Source organism: Triplophysa dalaica, chromosome 6 (genome assembly GCF_015846415.1).
Source record: "Triplophysa dalaica isolate WHDGS20190420 chromosome 6, ASM1584641v1, whole genome shotgun sequence".
Lineage (NCBI taxonomy): Eukaryota > Metazoa > Chordata > Actinopteri > Cypriniformes > Nemacheilidae > Triplophysa > Triplophysa dalaica.
The window spans coordinates 17738031-17758429 of NC_079547.1; the positions used below are offsets into that span (position 1 = coordinate 17738031).

General features: G+C 36.7%; 2 protein-coding genes across 2 annotated transcripts; both read left to right on the forward strand.

Moving 5' to 3' along the window:
- Positions 1 to 979: 979 nt before the first annotated feature.
- Positions 980 to 2869, forward strand: foxd3 (forkhead box D3). Its single transcript, XM_056750877.1, has one exon. It carries the CDS (start codon positions 1227 to 1229, stop codon positions 2340 to 2342), a length of 1116 nt encoding a protein of 371 aa, XP_056606855.1. The 5' UTR covers positions 980 to 1226; the 3' UTR covers positions 2343 to 2869.
- Positions 2870 to 5944: 3075 nt separating this feature from the next.
- Positions 5945 to 20398, forward strand: alg6 (ALG6 alpha-1,3-glucosyltransferase). The gene is made up of 14 exons (XM_056750328.1): positions 5945 to 6133; positions 6349 to 6433; positions 6565 to 6654; positions 6746 to 6834; positions 7231 to 7313; positions 7408 to 7472; positions 7659 to 7844; positions 9817 to 9952; positions 13506 to 13591; positions 15114 to 15198; positions 15281 to 15351; positions 16778 to 16846; positions 18609 to 18804; positions 19448 to 20398. The coding sequence occupies exons 1-14, from the start codon at positions 6052 to 6054 to the stop codon at positions 19643 to 19645; spliced, it is 1521 nt and encodes a 506-aa protein (XP_056606306.1). The 5' UTR covers positions 5945 to 6051; the 3' UTR covers positions 19646 to 20398.
- The last annotated feature ends 1 nt before the right edge of the window (position 20399 follows it).

The following is a 20399-nucleotide window of genomic DNA, read 5'->3' on the forward strand; positions in this document are numbered from 1 at the left end:
TCACGGCTGAGGAAGACGGTCTACGCTCCAGATCAATAAGACTTTATATTACGTGTGGCTAAATAAGTAATGAATTTGCGAAACACGTTCTTGGCATGGTTGGATGAATCACATCAATGTTTAATTTCGAATATTATAACAAGCGCACCCACATACAAACCACAAAACAGAACTGTTTTGCCTTTGCACGACGAAGAACAATGACGCCGAGAAACATTTTCTCACACGACGCAGGAAACGTTAGAAGTTTACATATTCCCTCTCCGCTTCTTATTCTTGGGAATATCCCACATGCGTCGCTCACCTGTGCGCGTGTGAATGGCTCGTATGCATTACCAGTGCGCTCATTTCCTATTTTATTCATATGTTAACTCGAGCAATGATGAGGGTCGTTAACACCTCTGCAGAAGCATCTTTATTTAGAGATTTCCATTGTGTTTTCAATTATTTCACACGTAACAAAATCGGCTCTGCGGACGTCCACAGAACTACTTAAAAGCAAGTACAGAAAAAAAGACGTTACGGAAACCGATGTGTAATAATAACATTTCTTAGCCATTTAAGTATGATTCCATGAATTATGTTTAATCATGCAATAGTATAAACACAACTTAATGACAAGAGATTCAGTTAACTTAGCTGTAGACGTTTTCGTTCAGCAGCTTTCAATATAATTGGTCTAAGAAAAGTTACATTCGGTTTAAGCGCGGGCCAGTAAATGCACATCAGCCTTGGAGATGATTTCAATCATGCAGGCCGATTTTCTTTTCTCTCTTCCCCCCTTCCGCCACCGCTAAATGGTCTATGACGGGCGAACGGAGACGACGTTACTGTTGTTCCCTTTGTTGACAAATCCATGCAACAACTTCAGCTCGGCGGTATAACAGTGCGACCTCTGACGTCAGATGGTCACGTGACGCTGCTGATAGTATATCTTTAAGTGAAAAGTAATCTATCAGACAGTCCTTTAAGCCTGCTTTTAAAAGCATGTGTCATCTTGACTCCTCGGTCCAAAATCACTCTTAAGGTTCGAGGAAATACAGGCGAACGGGGACGAGGTGAATCTACAAGCCAGCTTAAATCAGAAGCCACAGGAGTGGAGAAATATTTGACAAAGTTTAAGTTTTACTGGCAGGCCGGGAGTGACCTGCATTTATAGCCACCGGCGTCATCTGATCTGACCACTGCTCTTACCTTCGGTTGCTCCAGCGGTAAAGTGAGCGGTGATGACCCTGTCTGGAGGCACAAGTGCCAGCAACATGTCCGGTCAGACCGTGCTTACAGCTGACGATGTGGATATCGACGTGGTCGGGGAGGGCGACGAGTGTATGGAGCGGGACAGTGACTGCGAGAGCCAGTGCATGCAGGACCGAGGAGATGAGGTGGAGGAGATCGAGGTGAAAGAGCGCAGCGACAGCCCTTGCGAGAGCGCCGGCGAGGGTGAGTCCAGGGGGGATGTCCTGGAAAGCTCCCCGGGTCCCATGCAGAGCAAACCCAAGAACAGCCTGGTGAAGCCGCCCTACTCTTACATCGCACTCATTACCATGTCCATCCTCCAGAGTCCGCAGAAAAAGCTAACGCTCAGTGGAATCTGCGAGTTCATAAGCAACCGCTTTCCTTACTACCGGGAGAAGTTTCCTGCTTGGCAAAACTCCATTCGCCACAACTTGTCTCTCAACGACTGCTTCGTCAAGATCCCACGGGAACCGGGCAACCCGGGCAAAGGCAACTACTGGACCCTCGACCCCCAGTCGGAAGATATGTTTGACAACGGCAGCTTTCTGAGGAGGAGAAAACGCTTTAAGAGACATCAGCCGGACATTCTCAGGGAACAAGCCGCTCTCATGATGCAGAGTTTTGGGGCGTACAGCCTCGGGAATCCATACGGCCGTCATTACGGAATTCACCCGGCCTACTCTCACCCAGCAGCCGCTCTGCAGTATCCATACATTCCACCGGTGGGTCCGATGCTCCCTCCGGCGGTGCCTCTCTTATCCTCGGCAGAACTGAACAGAAAAGCGTTTAACTCGCAACTAAGTCCGAGTCTTCAGTTACATCTCAACAGCTTGAGCACCGCGTCAATTATCAAATCCGAACCTTCCAGTCGACCATCGTTCAGCATAGAGAATATTATCGGGGTGTCCAGCAGCTCCACGAACGCGCAGACTTTCCTGCGGCCGCCCGTCACGGTGCAGTCCGCCTTACTGAGCGCACAATCCCTGTCCCTAACCCGGACATCAGCTGCCATCGCGCCTATTCTCAGCGTCCCATCAAATATCATCTCCGGACAGTTTTTGCCCACAGTGTCCACAGCAGCGTTATCCAAATGGCCTTCTCAATGATAATCTTCATATTTTTTACACATATATATTTTAAGACGTTACAGCACGAACTATAGGCAGCACTGGACAAATCGTCCGCCCCAATGTAGCCATGTAAAGACTTTTGTGAAAAAAAAGAAAATTCATTATCAAAAGGAATGCTTTCGGTACAGGTAATGTTTGTAAATATTTGTACAAAGAAATTAATTTACACGTTTTACTTTTGTATTTCATTTCGTTGTTTAAACTGTATGACAGTAGAGTGAGCCTTGTTTTTCTTTTTTTTCATGGGTATCCTGAGATTCCACGAACAATGTTTTGCTTTGTTAATAAAATATTAAATTGTTCTCATTCAAAGACTGGAAAAAAAGTATGTTTATAAAATTTAAATATATGTATTCTATGTAGCTATTGTGTTGTAAATCAACTCCATTTGTTAATAAATATGAAAAACCATTTCAGACAAAATCGACTTCATGAAATTTAACTGCAAAAAAAGTATTACTGACATAAAAGATAAAACCGTAAACGATGATATAAGAAATGTAAAAACAATAATTTAGAAATTAAAACATGTAAAAGAAGACGATTGCAAATAACGCACTACATAGCATACTAAACAATTACACCATTTTTATGGTACAAGAAAGACTTTTTGAAATATATCTATCCTTCCTACAGTTTTGTGCATTTTATTATTCGCTATCGGATCATTTCATAATTCATAATTTTTTTATATCTCGATTAAATAAAGAGTCCATTAACACACGCACATATTTTCTTATAAAAGAAAGACTGCGAATAAATTATTGTGAATTCGTCTTGAAACTATTTTGACAGAATTTGCTTCAAGTTCATTTAATAATAATGCAAAACTTAAACATCTGCCATATTAGCTTTCATAAGCGCACCATCGTCTACAAGAATTTATAAATATAATTACTACAACCACCTTCAAAAACTAAGCATTCAAGCTGACGTTTTGGACTATGTAGGTTACAAAAATAACAACATTCTTTATAATTAAAAAGGTCAATCGCCGGTTTCCATTTACAAGTGAAAACGGATGCGACCTATAAATGTTTTGTAAGTTGTTCCCATTAAAGTAACACTCTCTTTCGCAGTTGTGTCTAGCTAATCACTTCTACTCAAACAGCAAATGGTATATGATGTGTGGCGTGCGCAAGAGTTAGGGCTATATTTAAGTGATACCCATGGGAAAAGAAAAAGAGCTCTCTTCTTAAATTCACTTTCAGGCTGAAGAAGCTGCTGAGATTGACCTTAACGGCACTACATTAAAGAGGGCCTACTCCACAACTGTCTCCATGGCTATACATTGTCCTGTCGAGAAGGAATTTGACGTCACATTCCTGAGTAATAAATTGCTGGATTATTTGGTTGAAATAAATCAGAATCAAAATGAATGGTTAAATGTTTGCTGGTGTTTTTGTTTCCTCCGCAATTGCAGGTACTGATTCAAATATAGTCTATTTCTAAAGCTTCGTAGCAAAACAGATCATTTTAAAAGAGAAGCGAAAGTAAAGAAATATTAAAACGACAAATAAATGCAAAAATAAATAGTGGACGCCTTCACCAAATGTCAATTAGAAATTCCTTACAATTGCAAAGCCTATCAAATAACGACCTTGATGTCTTCTATGAATCACTAGAGAGCCTTTACAGAAATAAATTCCCTAATAATGAAAAGTTTGTTTTTACTAATAAGGGGTACAGTTTTGATGCTACGGCAACAGTGCACTAAAACAAACATACTAAGTTTCTTTGCATCTGTTGGGGGGATAATGATCGCGCTCGTGGAGCAGTTAGATGTTATTTGTTTTGGACAAGAGACACCGTGAAATTGTTCAGATTCAACGGGTTTAATTGGGGATCTATTCTAAGGTCTGCTGGTGGGAAAGAGTTGACTCCTTAACGAGTGCAAGGTTATAACACCCCCACGCATATATAAATACGTTAACTAAAATAAATATGTAAACATGAATCAAATTATTGTCTAGGTCTATAATAACTGTAACTCAGTCACGCCATGAATAAAAATCAAATGCATGGCATGTGATATTATACAAGTCTAAAATTTAATATGAACAGTTAAGCAATTCGTTGTCAGCAGTATCACGAACATTTTAACTGAGTAGGCCTTACTGACGTTAAAAAGCAACTGTGTGAAGAGAAGTTTTTCTTAGCGTGTGAAAAGCAAGAGAAAACTCTTTGAGCGTTTCGAAAGTGACAAGTGTGCGGACGCACTTTTGAGTAAAACAAACAACGCTTTGACCTTTGTGGATGCACCTGCTCTTGCGCACTACACAGGTGTAGTGCCCTTGTGGTCCCACCGCCTTGCAACTTTCCAGCAGGGAGAGCAACCAGCGGACCTCCCATTGCATTATATTCATGTATTCATTTCTAAGTTTATACTGTATTTGAGAGTTCAAAAACAAATTAGGAACCATTCAAACATCTTTTTATTTACACATAAATAGGCTATCCATGCGCATCTTGCACGTTGCTTTATGAATTATTATTTACAATGAATGTTGTAATGGAATTAAAGTCTACAGTGAGTAAACAGCAACAGATGCCATTAGAATACAAAAAATATTTCCCACCTTTTCCCTTTTAGAAAAAAATAAACAACACTACTGTTAAGTGTCTTTGGAAACCCAACGAGGTTTTACAAATATGTATAACAGTGTAGGCATACGCACGGAGCAGTAGACCACTGACAAACCTAGGAGCTGATCGTCAACGGTAAATACAGTGGTTACTGAATATTTAAAGGGTGCAGACGAAGCAGTAAATGACAGAGATGGCAAACAGGGACATTAATGTGTCACGAAACAGAATGTGACTAATAGGATCATCATTGTAATGAAAGAGGCACTGCAAATCAGAAGTTGTCTATGGTTATCATTTATAAATATTTGATGGCCTTACCACAAAGGCTTTTATATCCAGCAACCGAAGGTGGATGATGCATCACTGCTCAGTTCATAGTAATACACCGAGAACATGACTATACAAAGAGAAAAAAGCTCCTAAAAAAAGATGGCATTGTAAACAAGAAACTGAGGTCACTGAGCACCGATAGTAGGTACGGAACCATTACAAATTTGCCAGCTTTTAAAATAAAAAGGTTATTTTACAAAGGGGGGGTGTCATACTACAGTAATTGTGCCGGATGTATTTTCATTAATAAACAAATAATGTAAAATATTCTGGAAATTGAGCTAAACGATAAGTACATAAAGACAAGCACACTTTAGATAGAAAGAAATGTGTGCATCTCATGATAATGAAGAACAACAAAAGGCATTTGAAGTTGGACCTGCTAACGTTTCAAAGGCACGTACATTACTCAGTTTAAATTGATGCCATAAAGGGAAACATTTATAGGCTACTTCCTGTATAAGGTTATACTTTAAAACTCGACTTGAATCAGAATGTCATATGAAAACACAATTGCAGGGTTAGATCATAACTACCGACAGAGTTTTTCGAATACACCTACCATGCGTCAAACCTGTTCAATTTATTCAACTAACGTGTTACGTAGGGAATGATGTCATCACGGCGCGCCACCCACGTCGCGTTGCTGACGCGTTGTTTAAGGAAGTGGAGCTTGGTCGATTCGGCTCTGCGGGGAAGCATGACAGATGATAAAGTCTTAAGTTCAAAATAATTTTAAAACAAAAGGTCTTGAAGGGTACCAGACATGGAGAACTGGAGCCTTATTTCACTATGCGTGTTGTTGGGTTTAACGACGAGGTGGGCTGTGTCTATAAACTCTTATTCAGGTTAGTTTTCAATGAACTAAGTTACTGGTAATGTTATCAAGTATGATAATATTAACTATCGACTCGTCTATATGTAAATAATAAAAGTCAACATGGCTAAAATGAGAGTCAAGGGGAAAAGACATAAGTTAACGTTACGTTTTAAAAGAATGTGATATTATTACATGTGATGTCATAGGCATTCATTCAATGTAATTGCATGTAATTGAATGTAGGTGCATATAAACCGCCGATGTTCGGAGATTATGAAGCACAGAGACACTGGCAAGAAGTAACCTACAATCTACCTGTCCACGAATGGTTAGTCCCAGATTTTCTTCTATGGCCATGCACCTAAACACTGGTGAAAGTGCATATTTCCTTGTCCAAGACCAGTATCATTGCCCTATATGCCTCGATGTGAAGCCTAATATTTATTTTCTCCAACCTAGGTATTTTAATACTACAAATAATGACTTGAACTACTGGGGTCTTGACTATCCTCCACTGACAGCCTATCATAGTCTAATGTGTGCATATGTGTAAGTTTGATTTGGTATTGTACATTATACACAAAAGTTGGTTTTGGAAGAAATATGATTATGGTCTTTTATTGCATGCATGTTTTTATAGAGCAAAACTGTTCAATCCTGACTGGGTGGAACTGCATGCATCTAGAGGTTATGAAAGTCTATCTCATAAATTATTCATGAGGGCAACAGGTAGGAATTTAATTAAATGATTAACAGATTAACAGATTTATTGATAATGAACCATTTATTTAAATTAATTGCAGAGATGACACTTTAAATTCTGTGCAGAAACGGATTTTAGGCATTTAAACCGTAAACTGTAAACTGAATGGTCTGTGTTATCTTGGACCATACTGTATATAATTGATACCCTACACACGTTAACATCCTGTTTGCAAGATGAGATGTAAATTATTATTATATTACATGAAGGCAAAGCTCACTGTAATCTTACAGTAAATTGTATATGTATGCCTCTGGTCATTAAAATAAATAGTCATATTTTGTTTCACTTACATGCTTTTGTTTTCTCTGGACACAAACTAAATATTTACACATTTGCCTTCATTACCCTGCCCATCCCAGTTCTTTTTGCAGATGTTTTGATCTACATTCCAGCTGTTTTGCTTTACTGCTTTTACCTTTGTGATGGGTCCCCAAAACAAAAGGTAATACATAGTTAACCTCAAATTTTAAGTTGTCATGTCTTTTGATCATTAAGATGCTTTTATTTGGTCACATTGTTTCTTTGCATTTGAATAGGTTGCCACAGCTCTATGCATCCTTCTCTATCCAGGACTTATGCTGATTGACTATGGCCATTTTCAGTATCCTTTTCTTGAATTCTGCTCCGGTATTTATTATTTGCCTTTGCACAATTTATTTGTCATGCCTACAGTCAGATTTAGTGCTAAAAAGTGCACTTTTATTTACACATAAACAATATCCTGGTGTTTACTTTGCACAGTACAGTTAACATTAATAAAAAAATTCGTCTTTAACTGCATTTTTAGATATAACAGTGTGAGCTTGGGCCTGGCCCTATGGGGCATTTTGGGACTCGGTTTGGGCTGGGACCTGTTTGGTTCCTTTGCTTTTACCTTGGCTCTCAATTACAAGCAAATGGAATTATACCACGCACTGCCTTTCTTCTGCTTCCTCCTGGGAAAGTGCATCAAACATGGCTTGACTGGTCGAGGGTGAGTCTTTAGTGTTGTTGTATTCAAACGTAATCTTAGTGGTTATGTATTTAAGAAAATCTTCAGATGTTCCAGAAGGCACGTTACAGTAATCTTGAGAATATTTTGATAAATTTAACATTGTGAATTTTGTTTTGACATCTAAAAAAGGCCTGTGGTGGACCACGGCAGGAAAGTGTCAAAAATATTTTGTTACATATTGTTTTGTATTCTTAAAAGAGGAATTGAGGGCATTAAAATTGTATGCAACATGCTCCAAATAATTTCAAATATCAGCATGTTTATATGGTACTACAGGCGCTCTCAGTACAAGCACTTGCATTTGTTTATTTAGTAACAATGTACCAAGGGCATTTGGGGGCAAATGTATTGGTGGATTAGTTGGCCTGGGAAGAGACATGTCCAGATGACTCTGTGGCAATGCCTGACCCTCCCTGCAATGCTTGTGCGTGCAACTGTATATCTACAGCTAAGAGGTGTTGTTAGCAGCTCCAATACAACAACTGAAAAACTGTGAAGATATGTAGAGTCTCTACTCAAGTAGTCAAGAGTCTTATTGCGATTTGCAAAACATTAATCATGAAGAAAAAAGTAGTCTACTTTTGATAATGAAATGCAATCGGGGTATCAAATTGCAGTTGTAATATTAATAGTAATTATACTAATGTAACTGGGTTTTTTAACACTTAAAATATAATAAATATAAATTCTGTCATCATTTACTCAACTGTTTGACTTTCTTACTTTATATTTCAAAGATATTTGAAGAATGATGTTAGCTTTCCTGTGGCTCAGTGGTTATAGTATGGAACTAGCACTACCAAGATCATGGGTTCGATCCCAGGGGATTGCACATTGTCAGAAACAAATGTGACCCCGGACACAAAACCAGTGGCACAGGAACATTTTTAGTAAAAGACAAACAAACATAGTATGGGTAAAAATGATCCGTTTTTCTTTTATGCACAAAAAAAATTAGGATATTAAGTAATGATCATGTTTCATGAAGATATTTTGTTAATTTCCTTCTTAAATTGAGTGGATGGCATGCATCTGATTAACAACTTCAAAGGCAATTTTCTCAATATTTAGATTTTTTGCACTCTCAGATTTGTGAGTTTTAAACAGTTTTATCTCAACCAGATATTGGTACATTGGTACAACTCGTACATCAATTGAAAGCTTATTTATTCAGCTTTCAGATTATGTAAAAATCTAAATTTCTAAAAATTTACCCATAAGACTGTTTTTTTGTCCAGGGTCACAAATGTATCATAAAATACAATGTAAGTCGCTTTGGATAAAAGCGTCTGGCAAATGCATAAATGTAGCTGGCCCCCAATCAATGGCATTGGTTTTGTGTCCATGCAACAGAAGTGAATGGGGGCCAGCGTTGTTTGGTTACCAGCTTTCTTCAAAATAAGAAAGAAAGTGTTCTGCGACAGAAAGAAAGTAATTAAGGTTTGAAATGACAAGATGGTGAGTAAATAATGACCGAATTTTCATTTGTGGGTGAACTATCCCTTTGAATGAGATTAAGAGTCAGTAGTATAGATAAAGCTATTATAGCACTGTATATTAGAGATCATGTGAGTAACGGAATGCTACTAATCATTATTGAATTAATCATCAATGCCAAATACAACATACCTTTGAATTTACAGTTGGCATTAGTGTGCCCCAAAAGTAACAATACAAGGCCCAGGGACTATGAGATAACATCCAGCGAAACATATGCAAAGAGTTACGGTGGATAAAAAACGGTATTGTTATGATATTTTACATTTAGCAGATGCATTTATCGCGACTTGCAAGAATAACGAAAAAATGAAGCAATTTATCATAGGGAGGCAATAATACAAATTATGACAAACACTTTTTGGCTTTGTTAAAATTTTCTTTTCAACTAATCCAAACAAAACAACAATTATAATATATTGTGCTGAATGTTTATCTTTTTGTGTATATCCAGATTTTTACGGTTGGCCAAGATCTCATTGACTGTACTGGGGACCTTTGCCCTCTGCTGGCTGCCCTTTTTGTGCAACCCTCAACAACCTCTGCAGATTCTTCATCGCCTTTTTCCCGTTGATCGCGGACTGTTTGAGGTATATGCAGCATCATAAACCATATATTGCCATACCCCTTCAGATCCACCTAAACAGGTTCCTTTATACTGATTGGACAATGTAACCGAGAATTTTCCATGTTTTGGGTGAATTGTTTGTTTCATAATCATTAAGTATGATTAACAACTAAATAACAAAAAAACACAAAAAGTGTTTCTAAACCAAATATTGAAATATTCAATTAATTGTGCTTAACTACATTTTTCCTACTTAATATGTAATTAGAATTATTCCATATCTAATCAATATTTTTATTATTTAATTAATTACTACACTATAGCTGTATAGTACTGTACCATATCTTTTTTACACAAATGGGTATGAGTTAAGTTGAAAACGGTGGTTAAATGTATGTTAATCAGCCTTATTTGCTGCTTAAAGATTGGGTTTTTAACACATAACAGCATGATACTTGTGATGCGTATTGAGCTCTGTGCTTTCCCTTTTATAAAATTTCCAATGCAGGGTCTGCTTGGAAATGCCCTTGAAATCCTTTTCCACATGCATTAGATTTGTCTATGAATGAATGCATGAATGCATAAATACAATGTTGCCAGAATATTATTTCAATGCAGATTCATGCATTGACACAATCCCATAAACTGGAAAAAAGTGTATTAAATTCAGGCTTTTAGTTGATGCTAAAGAAAGGGAGACCAACATGGTGCTTCTGCTATCACATCTATCTATATTAATATAGTCTCAATAAAAGACTCCTTGTCTCTAGAGCAGGATTTATCGTCTAGATCTGATTAGTAAACAGAGGGATCAAGATGAGTTTATTGGAAAACAAGAGCTCTGTCCTATGCATTGTCCAAAGCCAGGTCTCATCCGTGTAAGTCAATACCAAAACGGATTGTACGTGTACAGCGGCTCGCTTTTGAAACGTATCTGAAACTCTCTTGTCAGAGAGAAGTGAGTCGTGCCGTGTTGTGAGAAGTAATTGAAAATTCTGCGGACGGCTCAGAATATATTATGCTTTTGCTTGGCATGAGGCTAACATAATACACAAGGTGTGAGTAATTCTAACCTAGAGCCTTGAGAATTTGTGACGATAGGAGTGCTAAGCAAGTCTTGGCTGCCGTTCTGAGGTCTGCTAGCTTGCGTTTGACAAGGAACGCTAAAGCTAGGTAACATTTAGCCAAGAGCATGTGTTTAAATACGCGGGGTTAGCACTTCTGGGATGGCACATGTACTGAGTGGAAGTTCAGGACAAATCCCAAATTATTCTTACATATGAGTGGAACATACAGCTGTGGGAAAAATAAGAGACCATTCCAAATTTTCATTTAATTGGCATTTCTAGGTTGTGGCCATTTCAGTCAAGTATCTGTGAAATTTTAACAAAATCAAACCAAACAGAAGTGACAAAGTCATCTAACGTCAATGTGAAAGACTGACAGCATGACAAGACGCATGAAAACTGTAATAAAAATTGACCCCAATTTGACTTTTCCTAAATAAATGTACGTATTAAGTTTTATTGTTTAAAATTTAATATAAACTTGATTTGGTTGCAGTATTTGAGATCTGAAAAAATACAAAGCATATTTTCTGTTATCTTGACCGGTTTCTACAGTTTTCATTTTCTACAAATAAATGCAAATAGAAACAACATTTTTGTTTGAAATTTGGGATAAATATTTTTTGTTAATTTACAGAATAAAACAGAAATAATTATTTTAACTAAACGCATACTTATAAATAGCAAGTTCAGTAAAACTGAAATGTTCTTTCAAATGGCCTTTTCATTTTTTTCCGCCGCTGTGTATTCATAGACATTAAATACAAAATACATTTTATTTTTAATACAAAGAAATATACTTATACTGTTAGGAAGAATTTTAATAATTAAAATATGATAAATAAATGTGAAAGATAAATAATAGACCTTCACATAAAGGGTGACTAATAATAATGATTTATGTCAAAAAAAATTAATACACGGAATATGGAGATACACGGTTTCAGAAGGACAGTGGCGAAATACTTTCATATGCTTAGTTTTGTATAAAAAGAAATGCCGAAAACTGCTTGAAAAGGATTGTATTATTTATTAACATTTTCTACCTTATTATCATTATATACCTTCATTGTCCTTAAAAATCTGCTACCAAGAGCATAAGACCAGCGTTTACAAATATACAGTATCAAATAAAGAACCTCGACACCCAGGATGAATTACTAACCCAGTGTAAAGTATGAACAGTGTGAAACATGAAACAAGATATTCCTGGATTATTTACCCAGGGTTTAGAATGGCACCATCTTGAGACATCCAGAGAACTCTGGAAGTTTTTTCAAGTGCACCAATAGAATTGCTTTTATGTGCTTTCAGTATGAATTACTGAATCCTCAGAGCTAGCTCATCTTCAGCTGTAGTGTCCACTCGTACATAAACACAGCTGTGAATAGCAGCAGCTGTGTTTTCGAGGACTGAGCAGAATGCAGAGTTTCTCAGAGGCAGACCTGAAATTTTTATATCATGTCCTAATTCCACTGTTGCACAACTGCTAAAGGCCACCGGTCTTTGAGGAATCACATGGCGGTACCCCGGCGGAAAGGTCAAGGGGCACTCCTAGCGGATCGGTTTCCTAAGGTGCAATTCGGTCCGTGGCAAAACCGCAATCTTTGCTAGCTGGCTGTCGGTATAAATGCGCTTGGCATGCCGTTAGAAAGTCATAAGATTAGCATCATACGTTTAACCCCGTGTCTGTAAGTTTACAAAAAAGTGCATAGCTTTTTTGACGTCCCCGGTTCCTTGACGGGGTAATTTATGAGCGTGCAATACTTCACCCTTGCCCTTTGTACAAATGCCCACCAAGAATGCCCACAGGAATTTTTATTGCACTTTCAGTTGGGAAATGATTACTCGGAGTAATGTTACTTATGTGCTTTCTCTTCAAAAGTCAAATGCCATTTAAAGACGCTTACCTTATTTGTCAGTACTAATTTTGTAAGCATGATCATGAATCTTTCAGGGTTATTTCGGAAAATCGTAATATCTGGCTACAACATTTAAACGTAACATTATTATAACGTATTTAAAAAAACTCTTGTACCATTGGTGGTGTTGTGAACAACTGTGTAGGCTAAATTGTATTTGTGATATCTCTAACAAATATTACAGTGTGCCTGGGATGTGAACGATACGGCATGTGTTCAAAATACATCCCAGTGGTTGTTTTTAGAAAAAAAATCCAAATGGCATTTATTTATTATCAATATGATACATTTGTAATATTGAATATTAAGCTACAACCGAAGATAAAATCAGTAATTATAAGGTCAATCCATTTATTTATTACATTCTGCATTCGACTCTTGCACTTCCATGAAGTCCTACGTACATGAACAGAACTCGAATCCAGGTCTCGACCTAAAACGAGATTGACACCCTTGATTTACACCAATTCAAACAACTGTTTATAAAGAGCGGAAACTGATAGTGTGTGTATCATTCGTTCTCATTGTGTCATTCTGTCCGGAGCGCATTAGTGTGGTGACTTTGACAGCATGTGTTTGTTGACAGGATAAAGTGGCTAACACATGGTGCAGCTTGAATGTGCTGATAAAGATCAAGACCCTGCTGTCCAGAGAGACTCAGCTGTTCCTCAGGTAATCCTTCACCAGCCATTTACCCACCACCCTCACTTTTGTCTCTGTATGTATCTCCTCCTATCATGCAGCCTCTTTCAATCTACCAAGTTTGCAAAACACATCTCATTATAATGGAGACCACAGAGGGATTATGGGTAGTTAATGATATCAGAGATTTTGTGACTAATAATATGTGGACGCTAATCTGCAGGTGCAAGGGCTTGGTTAAGATTATTTCTTTGAATATTCTCGTCGTAAATTACGACAATCTGTTTGTCTCTGTTTTCAATCTGCAGGGTTAGTTATTTTATTTTTTTATATTTCAAACTTGGCATACAATATGTTGATCAAACATTAAAGCTGCAATATATAATTTTGCATATCTATTGCCATCTCTGTGTGAAATAGAAAATGCGGGTTACTTTATGTATTTATCTTTAAGTATGTCATAAAAACAACTGACATTTCCTGCCAAGTCTGACCCAACATTATTTTAAGCACTTGCTCAATAACTCATTATTATATCACTAACCAAAAAAATGTATGGATTGCAGCTTTAAGCATTTTTGCCTTTTAATTTTAAATATGAGCAGGGCACCTTAGGAAAGCACTGACCAAACAAAAAGCATCTGATGCTAAAATGTACTTTTATAAAAAAAATTGGGTCAGGTATACAGTATATTTGGCTCGCATGATGGACTATACTTTAATTTCTTAAAAAATTTCAGTCCTCAACTCAGAATTGTATGTATATTTTTTTAGTGACAATTTTTTTTTTCAGTTTGTTATTGGCCTATTTAAAGTTTAATAGCAAAAACACACACATCAATTTGAAAAAGCTGCTCAACCAAAAATTAATTGGATGAAAATTACAAAGTCGGCACACCAAAGCTCCAAAATCTCAAGTTTTAATCAACTTTCACAAAACGTGTGACGTTTCAAAATGCATACAATGCTAGCACACCAAAGTTTCAAAAATCTCAAAAGGTTTAAACGACTTTCACAAAACATGTTATGTTTCAAAATGTATACAAATTCGGTACACCAAAGCTCCAAAGATTTTTGGAATACATTTTTCACTTAGTTTAAGTTAAGCAATTTTAATTAACAGTCTGTTGCCATAAATGAACATTTGCAATTGCGCCTATTGGAAAATGTAGATTAGTCGCTACAGAGTACAAAGTCTTGAGTTGAGACCTGAAATCTTTTCAGTTGTAACGGAGGGTCCTCAGACCCACCCAGTGTTTGGCCATTCCAACCACCTTTCCTTTAAGACAGTGATGATTGAGGGGTTAAAGTCATTCTGTGAGTGCTGTGCCAGTATTTCATGCATGTACCGCATGCTGGGATCTTTCTTGTTTACTGTGAGGATGTATAAAAAGATCAGGCAGCCGCGTCCTCTGGTTCCATTGGATAGATTACGTTTTTGGCAACAGGGCTCCTGATCGTATTTCTTCACTCTGTTTGTGTGTATAGTAAATCATTGATTACTACATAAATGTATCCAATTAAATTGTTTGCTTGTTTGTTATTCTTGCAGTTTTGCGCTCACTGTTTTGTTCATCTTGCCTTCATCAATAAAACTGTTGTTCAGACCAACTCTGTGGCAGTTTAAGCTCGCTTTGGTAAGTGGTGTCATGATTGTGTTTGCCTGTGATAGGGTTTGTTTTTTTGACCACTGACGCTCTCGGTCTGTTTTTACTGTAGGTAAACTCCTCCCTGGCGTTCTTTCTGTTCTCCTTCCAAGTCCATGAGAAGTCCATACTTCTAGCAGCCTTGTAAGCACCTTAAAATAATTTATACTACTTGATCTAAGAATGCACAAACTGCATCCGAAATCACATTCTGCTGCAGTATGGCCTTAAAAAAGATGAAGCACCTACTTATTGACAGTTAAAACAGTACACTCTATAGTATGTTTGAGTGCAGTATGCATACATTTTGGACATAATATTGTACATCTGAAATGTTTTCATTGTCATGTGACTCTTATGTTCGTTCACCTATTGCAGGAATTTTCGAACTTTTTAGTCAGCCGAACCCCTATGACCTAAATGAAATAGTTAATTTGACAGTCAAGATTATTGTAGTTTAATAAAACATGTAAACATTTCAGTTATTGAAATAATAAAATATCAGTCTAAATATTATTTGAAAATATTTAACTGAATAAAAATGAGAAATGTATTAGCAATAAACTGAAACAAGTTGAGGCACTAAAATATGAACTGAAAATAAAAACGAATTAAAAATGAAATAAAGTAAATAAAACTTTTATAACAAAGTAAAAAAATACTAGCATAATATAAAAAACTGAAAATATTAATAAAATTAAAACATTTTAATAAAACTACAATAAACTGAAGCAAAACTACAATAACCCTGTTGATAATTAATAATAATATAGTTAAACAATTGCAATTTAACCACAACAAATATATTTCTTGGTACCAAGATTATACTTAAAAAGAGTTGCCCGGCTTAATTCTTTTCCAGTATTTTTCATTTCTAAACATTTTTTATTTATAACATTTATTAGCTCTTCATCTGTTGCCTAATTAAATAGAAAAGTGTCCATCCGATGCATACTGACAAATCTCCTGAAGCATTAAATCACATGTGTATTTCTCACATGGGCCTATATTTTTCTGCATATTGAGGTTTTAAACATAATATTCATTACGCATACTGATTTTCACCCATTATATAGTATTAACGTATGTAATTTTGAAAGCAGAGACAGTCACAAATGTAAATATTTTGTGACAACACAAACATAAAACAGTTTAGTTTATTGTTTATATAAAGTGTGTCATTTCAAAACATTGCTCCGTTTGTTTGGGTAGTCTGACTCGTGAATAACTGGCTCAACCAATGATGTGAGTTTAGAGGCGGAACTACCTAATTTACAAGGAAAGCAAATTTAAGGAAAGGCCTGTAGGAAAGTCTTTGGAAATGCTTAAAAAAAAACTTATTCCAAAACTTACTATTTTGTTTGGTGCTGTTGAAATTAGACACTCCACCCATACAGTAATTCATTATTCACTATGCTGTAGTTTCAACTTAAATATACTTTGTTATTCCTGTATGTACTGTATGACAGCAACAAAATAATCTAACATGTACATGCACACAAAACTGTCTAGTAACAGTATTGACACTACATATCTGCATCGGCTCAAATGTCATCATTGTGTTTTATAGACCAGTTTGCCTTGTCATCAATGAAATACCTCTGATTGCCATTTGGTTTCTTCTCACGTCAACTTTCAGGTAAGATAGCAAGCAATCTTTTACTTCATTAAAATGATAATACTATAAATAAATTCATGGCAAAGATAGCAACAAGATCAGCAAAGAAATGGCGAGAGGAAGTGTAGTAGCTGGTAGGGGAGTCCCAGCTGTCGAAACTAATTGTTGTGTGCATGGTTTAGTGTAAAGATATCACTGGCTTACATGACATAGCCCACATACCACTAAACCAAAGACCTCTTTGTATATACACAGCCCACCATTCTCTGCAATCATACCGCTCGCTTCCACAAATACAGATTTAATGCTGCATATTTATGTTTTCTTGCGGAAGACATGAAGCTCTTTGTTATGGAAAATAATTGGATTATATTCTATGACAGAGTAATTGTTCCACCAGTAGGAAATATATACACACAAGCATACAGAGACAAAACATTGCCACAATTTTCTATGCCCCAAACACACACCATTAATTTCAAGGCTTTTTAACTAATTATGGCGAAATGATGTGCCATCAAAATTCACAGCTCGTATTGTTTTGCTTCACCATAAGCTGTTCCGCTTACACAAAGATTCATTGTCAAGACGCTTGCTCAATGGCAGAATGTTTTATAATAGGATAAGGTTGGTACGCAAGTTATTGTTTTTCAGATAAGCGCCTATGAAACAGCTAAGATTTGACGGTTTACTTCTAGGCTTAATTGTTATGTTTGAACATTGCATCATCATTTCTAATGTATAATACTGCACAATTAATAAATAAATAAAAATATGTGCTGTGAAAAATAACGATGTAAAAAAAAACAGTAATTTTATGGAATTTTACTGGTTTATTTTACAGAATTTTCATGAATTTTTAAAAATGATGAAAAAAAGTAAAGTTACAGAAAAAGACAGCAATTTTTTTCAGTTTTTGTGGCGCCCCGCTAATAGAATATTACAGTTTACATATCCTGATTTGACAGTTTACTTCTAGGTTTAATGGTAATGTTTGAACATTGTATCATCGTTTCTAATGTTTAATAAAATATAAATAAATAAAAATGTTTTTTGCTGTGAAAGTGACCTATTAGTCAGATATGGTGACCCATACCCGAAATGTGAACTCTGCATTTAACCAACCCAGAAAGTAGTGAACACATGCACAGCAAGTGGTGAACACACATACATCCGGAGCAGTGGGCAGCTATCACTGCAGCGCCCAGGGAGCAAGTGGGGTCGTTACCCGCCGGCCCTGAGAATAGAGTCCGACTCCAACCATTAGGCCACCGCTGCCTCTTAGATGAAAAATACAATATAAAAAACAATAATTTTATGGAATTTTAATAGTATTTTTCACATAATTTTGAAATACAGTAAAAACAATCTTATTACAGAAATAGACCGCAAATTTAGTTTTATTTTATTTTATTTATTTTACAGTTTTTCTGGCGCTCTGCTAGAATTTTACAGTTTTTTTTTACTGTGCACATATCCCCATCAAAATTTACTCATTGAACAAATTAATCAATATTCTAGTCCATTCTTATTAGTATTAGTATTCTTATTCTCCCCAATAAATGAATGTGAACAGTACACATTAATATATGTTTTGGATATACACACAGAAGGACGTTATGAGATATGTGTATTGTTGGGACTACAACTTTCTCTGCTTGTCATCTAGTTAAGTTAATAGTTGTAGTATGAGTTCAAAATAACCGCAGTGTTCTGTAAAAGATAGAATCAGAATACTGCTTGTATTTCTTATGTCTTATGAATTTTTTGTTATTCTCCTTAGCATGCTCCCCCTGCTGTTGAAGGACGGCCTTCTGCTGCCATACGTAGTGACCTCACTGGCGTTCCTCTTTCTGAGCCTGTATCTGCTCTCTGCTTTAGAGAGGAGTGTAGATAAAGAACTAAGTCTGGGCATCCTTCACAAACTCTCACAGCACTGTCTCCCTAAACTCAAACTCGGCCAGATCATTAAAGCAAAGGTAAGTTAACTCTGACAGTCACGGCCCATTACTCCACGCCACTGACATTATTGAAATGGATGCTCCTGAAGAAGTCAGCTCAGTGTAGAGTCCCCACCTGAAAAATTGCCTGTAACTTTAAGATTAGTTTGACCCCTTGCTCTTCTTAGCGCTTTTGAGGACTGAACGTTTCAGCAGGTCTTCGCGTGAACGTACCAGGCGAGGAGATGTGCTATTTAGGTAGCGTGAGTCATTAACACAGGTTTGCCTAGATATATTTATTTACACAAGAGACATAAATAAGGGGGCCCTAGGATTGAGCTTGAGTTTCATAGAGGGTCTTGTTGCTCACACCAGCATTTCCACTGATCCTTCACTCCATCTGTCCTAAATAGACATGTTAATGTTTATACCTCCGAAACAGAATGGAAAATAGGCGTAAGGCTTTGATCAGACAGGTAGCAAAAATCTGATTTTTTTTACCGTTTGCATAGTTGCTTGTTTAAAAATGATGCTCATAAACCCCAAAACCGTCAATCACTTACATGTTACACAACATGTAACACCTTATTGTATGGAGTTGCAATGCGGATAGTTACACTGCGGTGTCTTATTGTTAAGTAAAGTATCTCAAATAATGTTTCTTCTCTGTTGTTGTTTACAGTTCTGGTTGTCACTAGTGGCCATGGCTGGTCTGAGCTTTGCAAGCGTCTGGCTGGAGCCACCGGCCACGTTGCCCGACCTGTTTCCAGTGCTTGTATCCGTTCTCTCCTTTCTACATTTTCTGGGCTTTGTCATATATTTTAACTACATTCAGTTGTGGGAGCCACAGAAGCAAAAGAGTCAAAAGAAAACGAACTGAAGGGAGAACCATGACTAGTCCTGTCAGAAGACATGAACAGGATGGGAATAGTTTGGGAAAATTCAATTTCCACTTAATGAGGTTTGCGGAACTTGTTGAGAACAGTGAATCCAGTGAAAGAAGATACAGTTCTGCCAGAATTTCTCTCACTTGTTTGTCATGAAGGGATACTTCACCGAAAAATTAATATTAACTCACCTTCGAGTTGTTCAAAATCTGTTGAAATGTCTGTGTTCTGATGAACACAGAGAAAGATATTTGAAAGAATGCTTATTACCAGACAGATTTTGCCCCCCTATTGACCAACATAGTAGGAAAAATACAATGGTAGTCAAAAGTGCCCCAGAACTGATTACTGTCCTACATTCTTCAAATTGCAGTATGTAAAAGTAAATTTTCCTACTGTGGGAGACAATGGGGGGCAAGAACTGTTTGGTTATAAGCTTTCTTCCAAATATCTTTCTCTGCGTTCATCAGAACAAAGACATTTATACATATTTGGATCAACTCGAAGGTGTGTAAATGATGATAGAATTGTATGCTTTTAAGAGACAAATTCAGTGGGATATTGGTATTGTGTCAATGACCAGACAATAAGGGACCAGTAGTGCTTTTTTGTAATATTTTTGATACATTATTAAATGTTTCTTTTTTTACCATATTTGTTAACATGGGTATTAGTGCTCTTCTAATGACCCTACATTGACATTGAACAAAATGTGATGCCAAATAAATGAAGATGGGGAAAAATGAG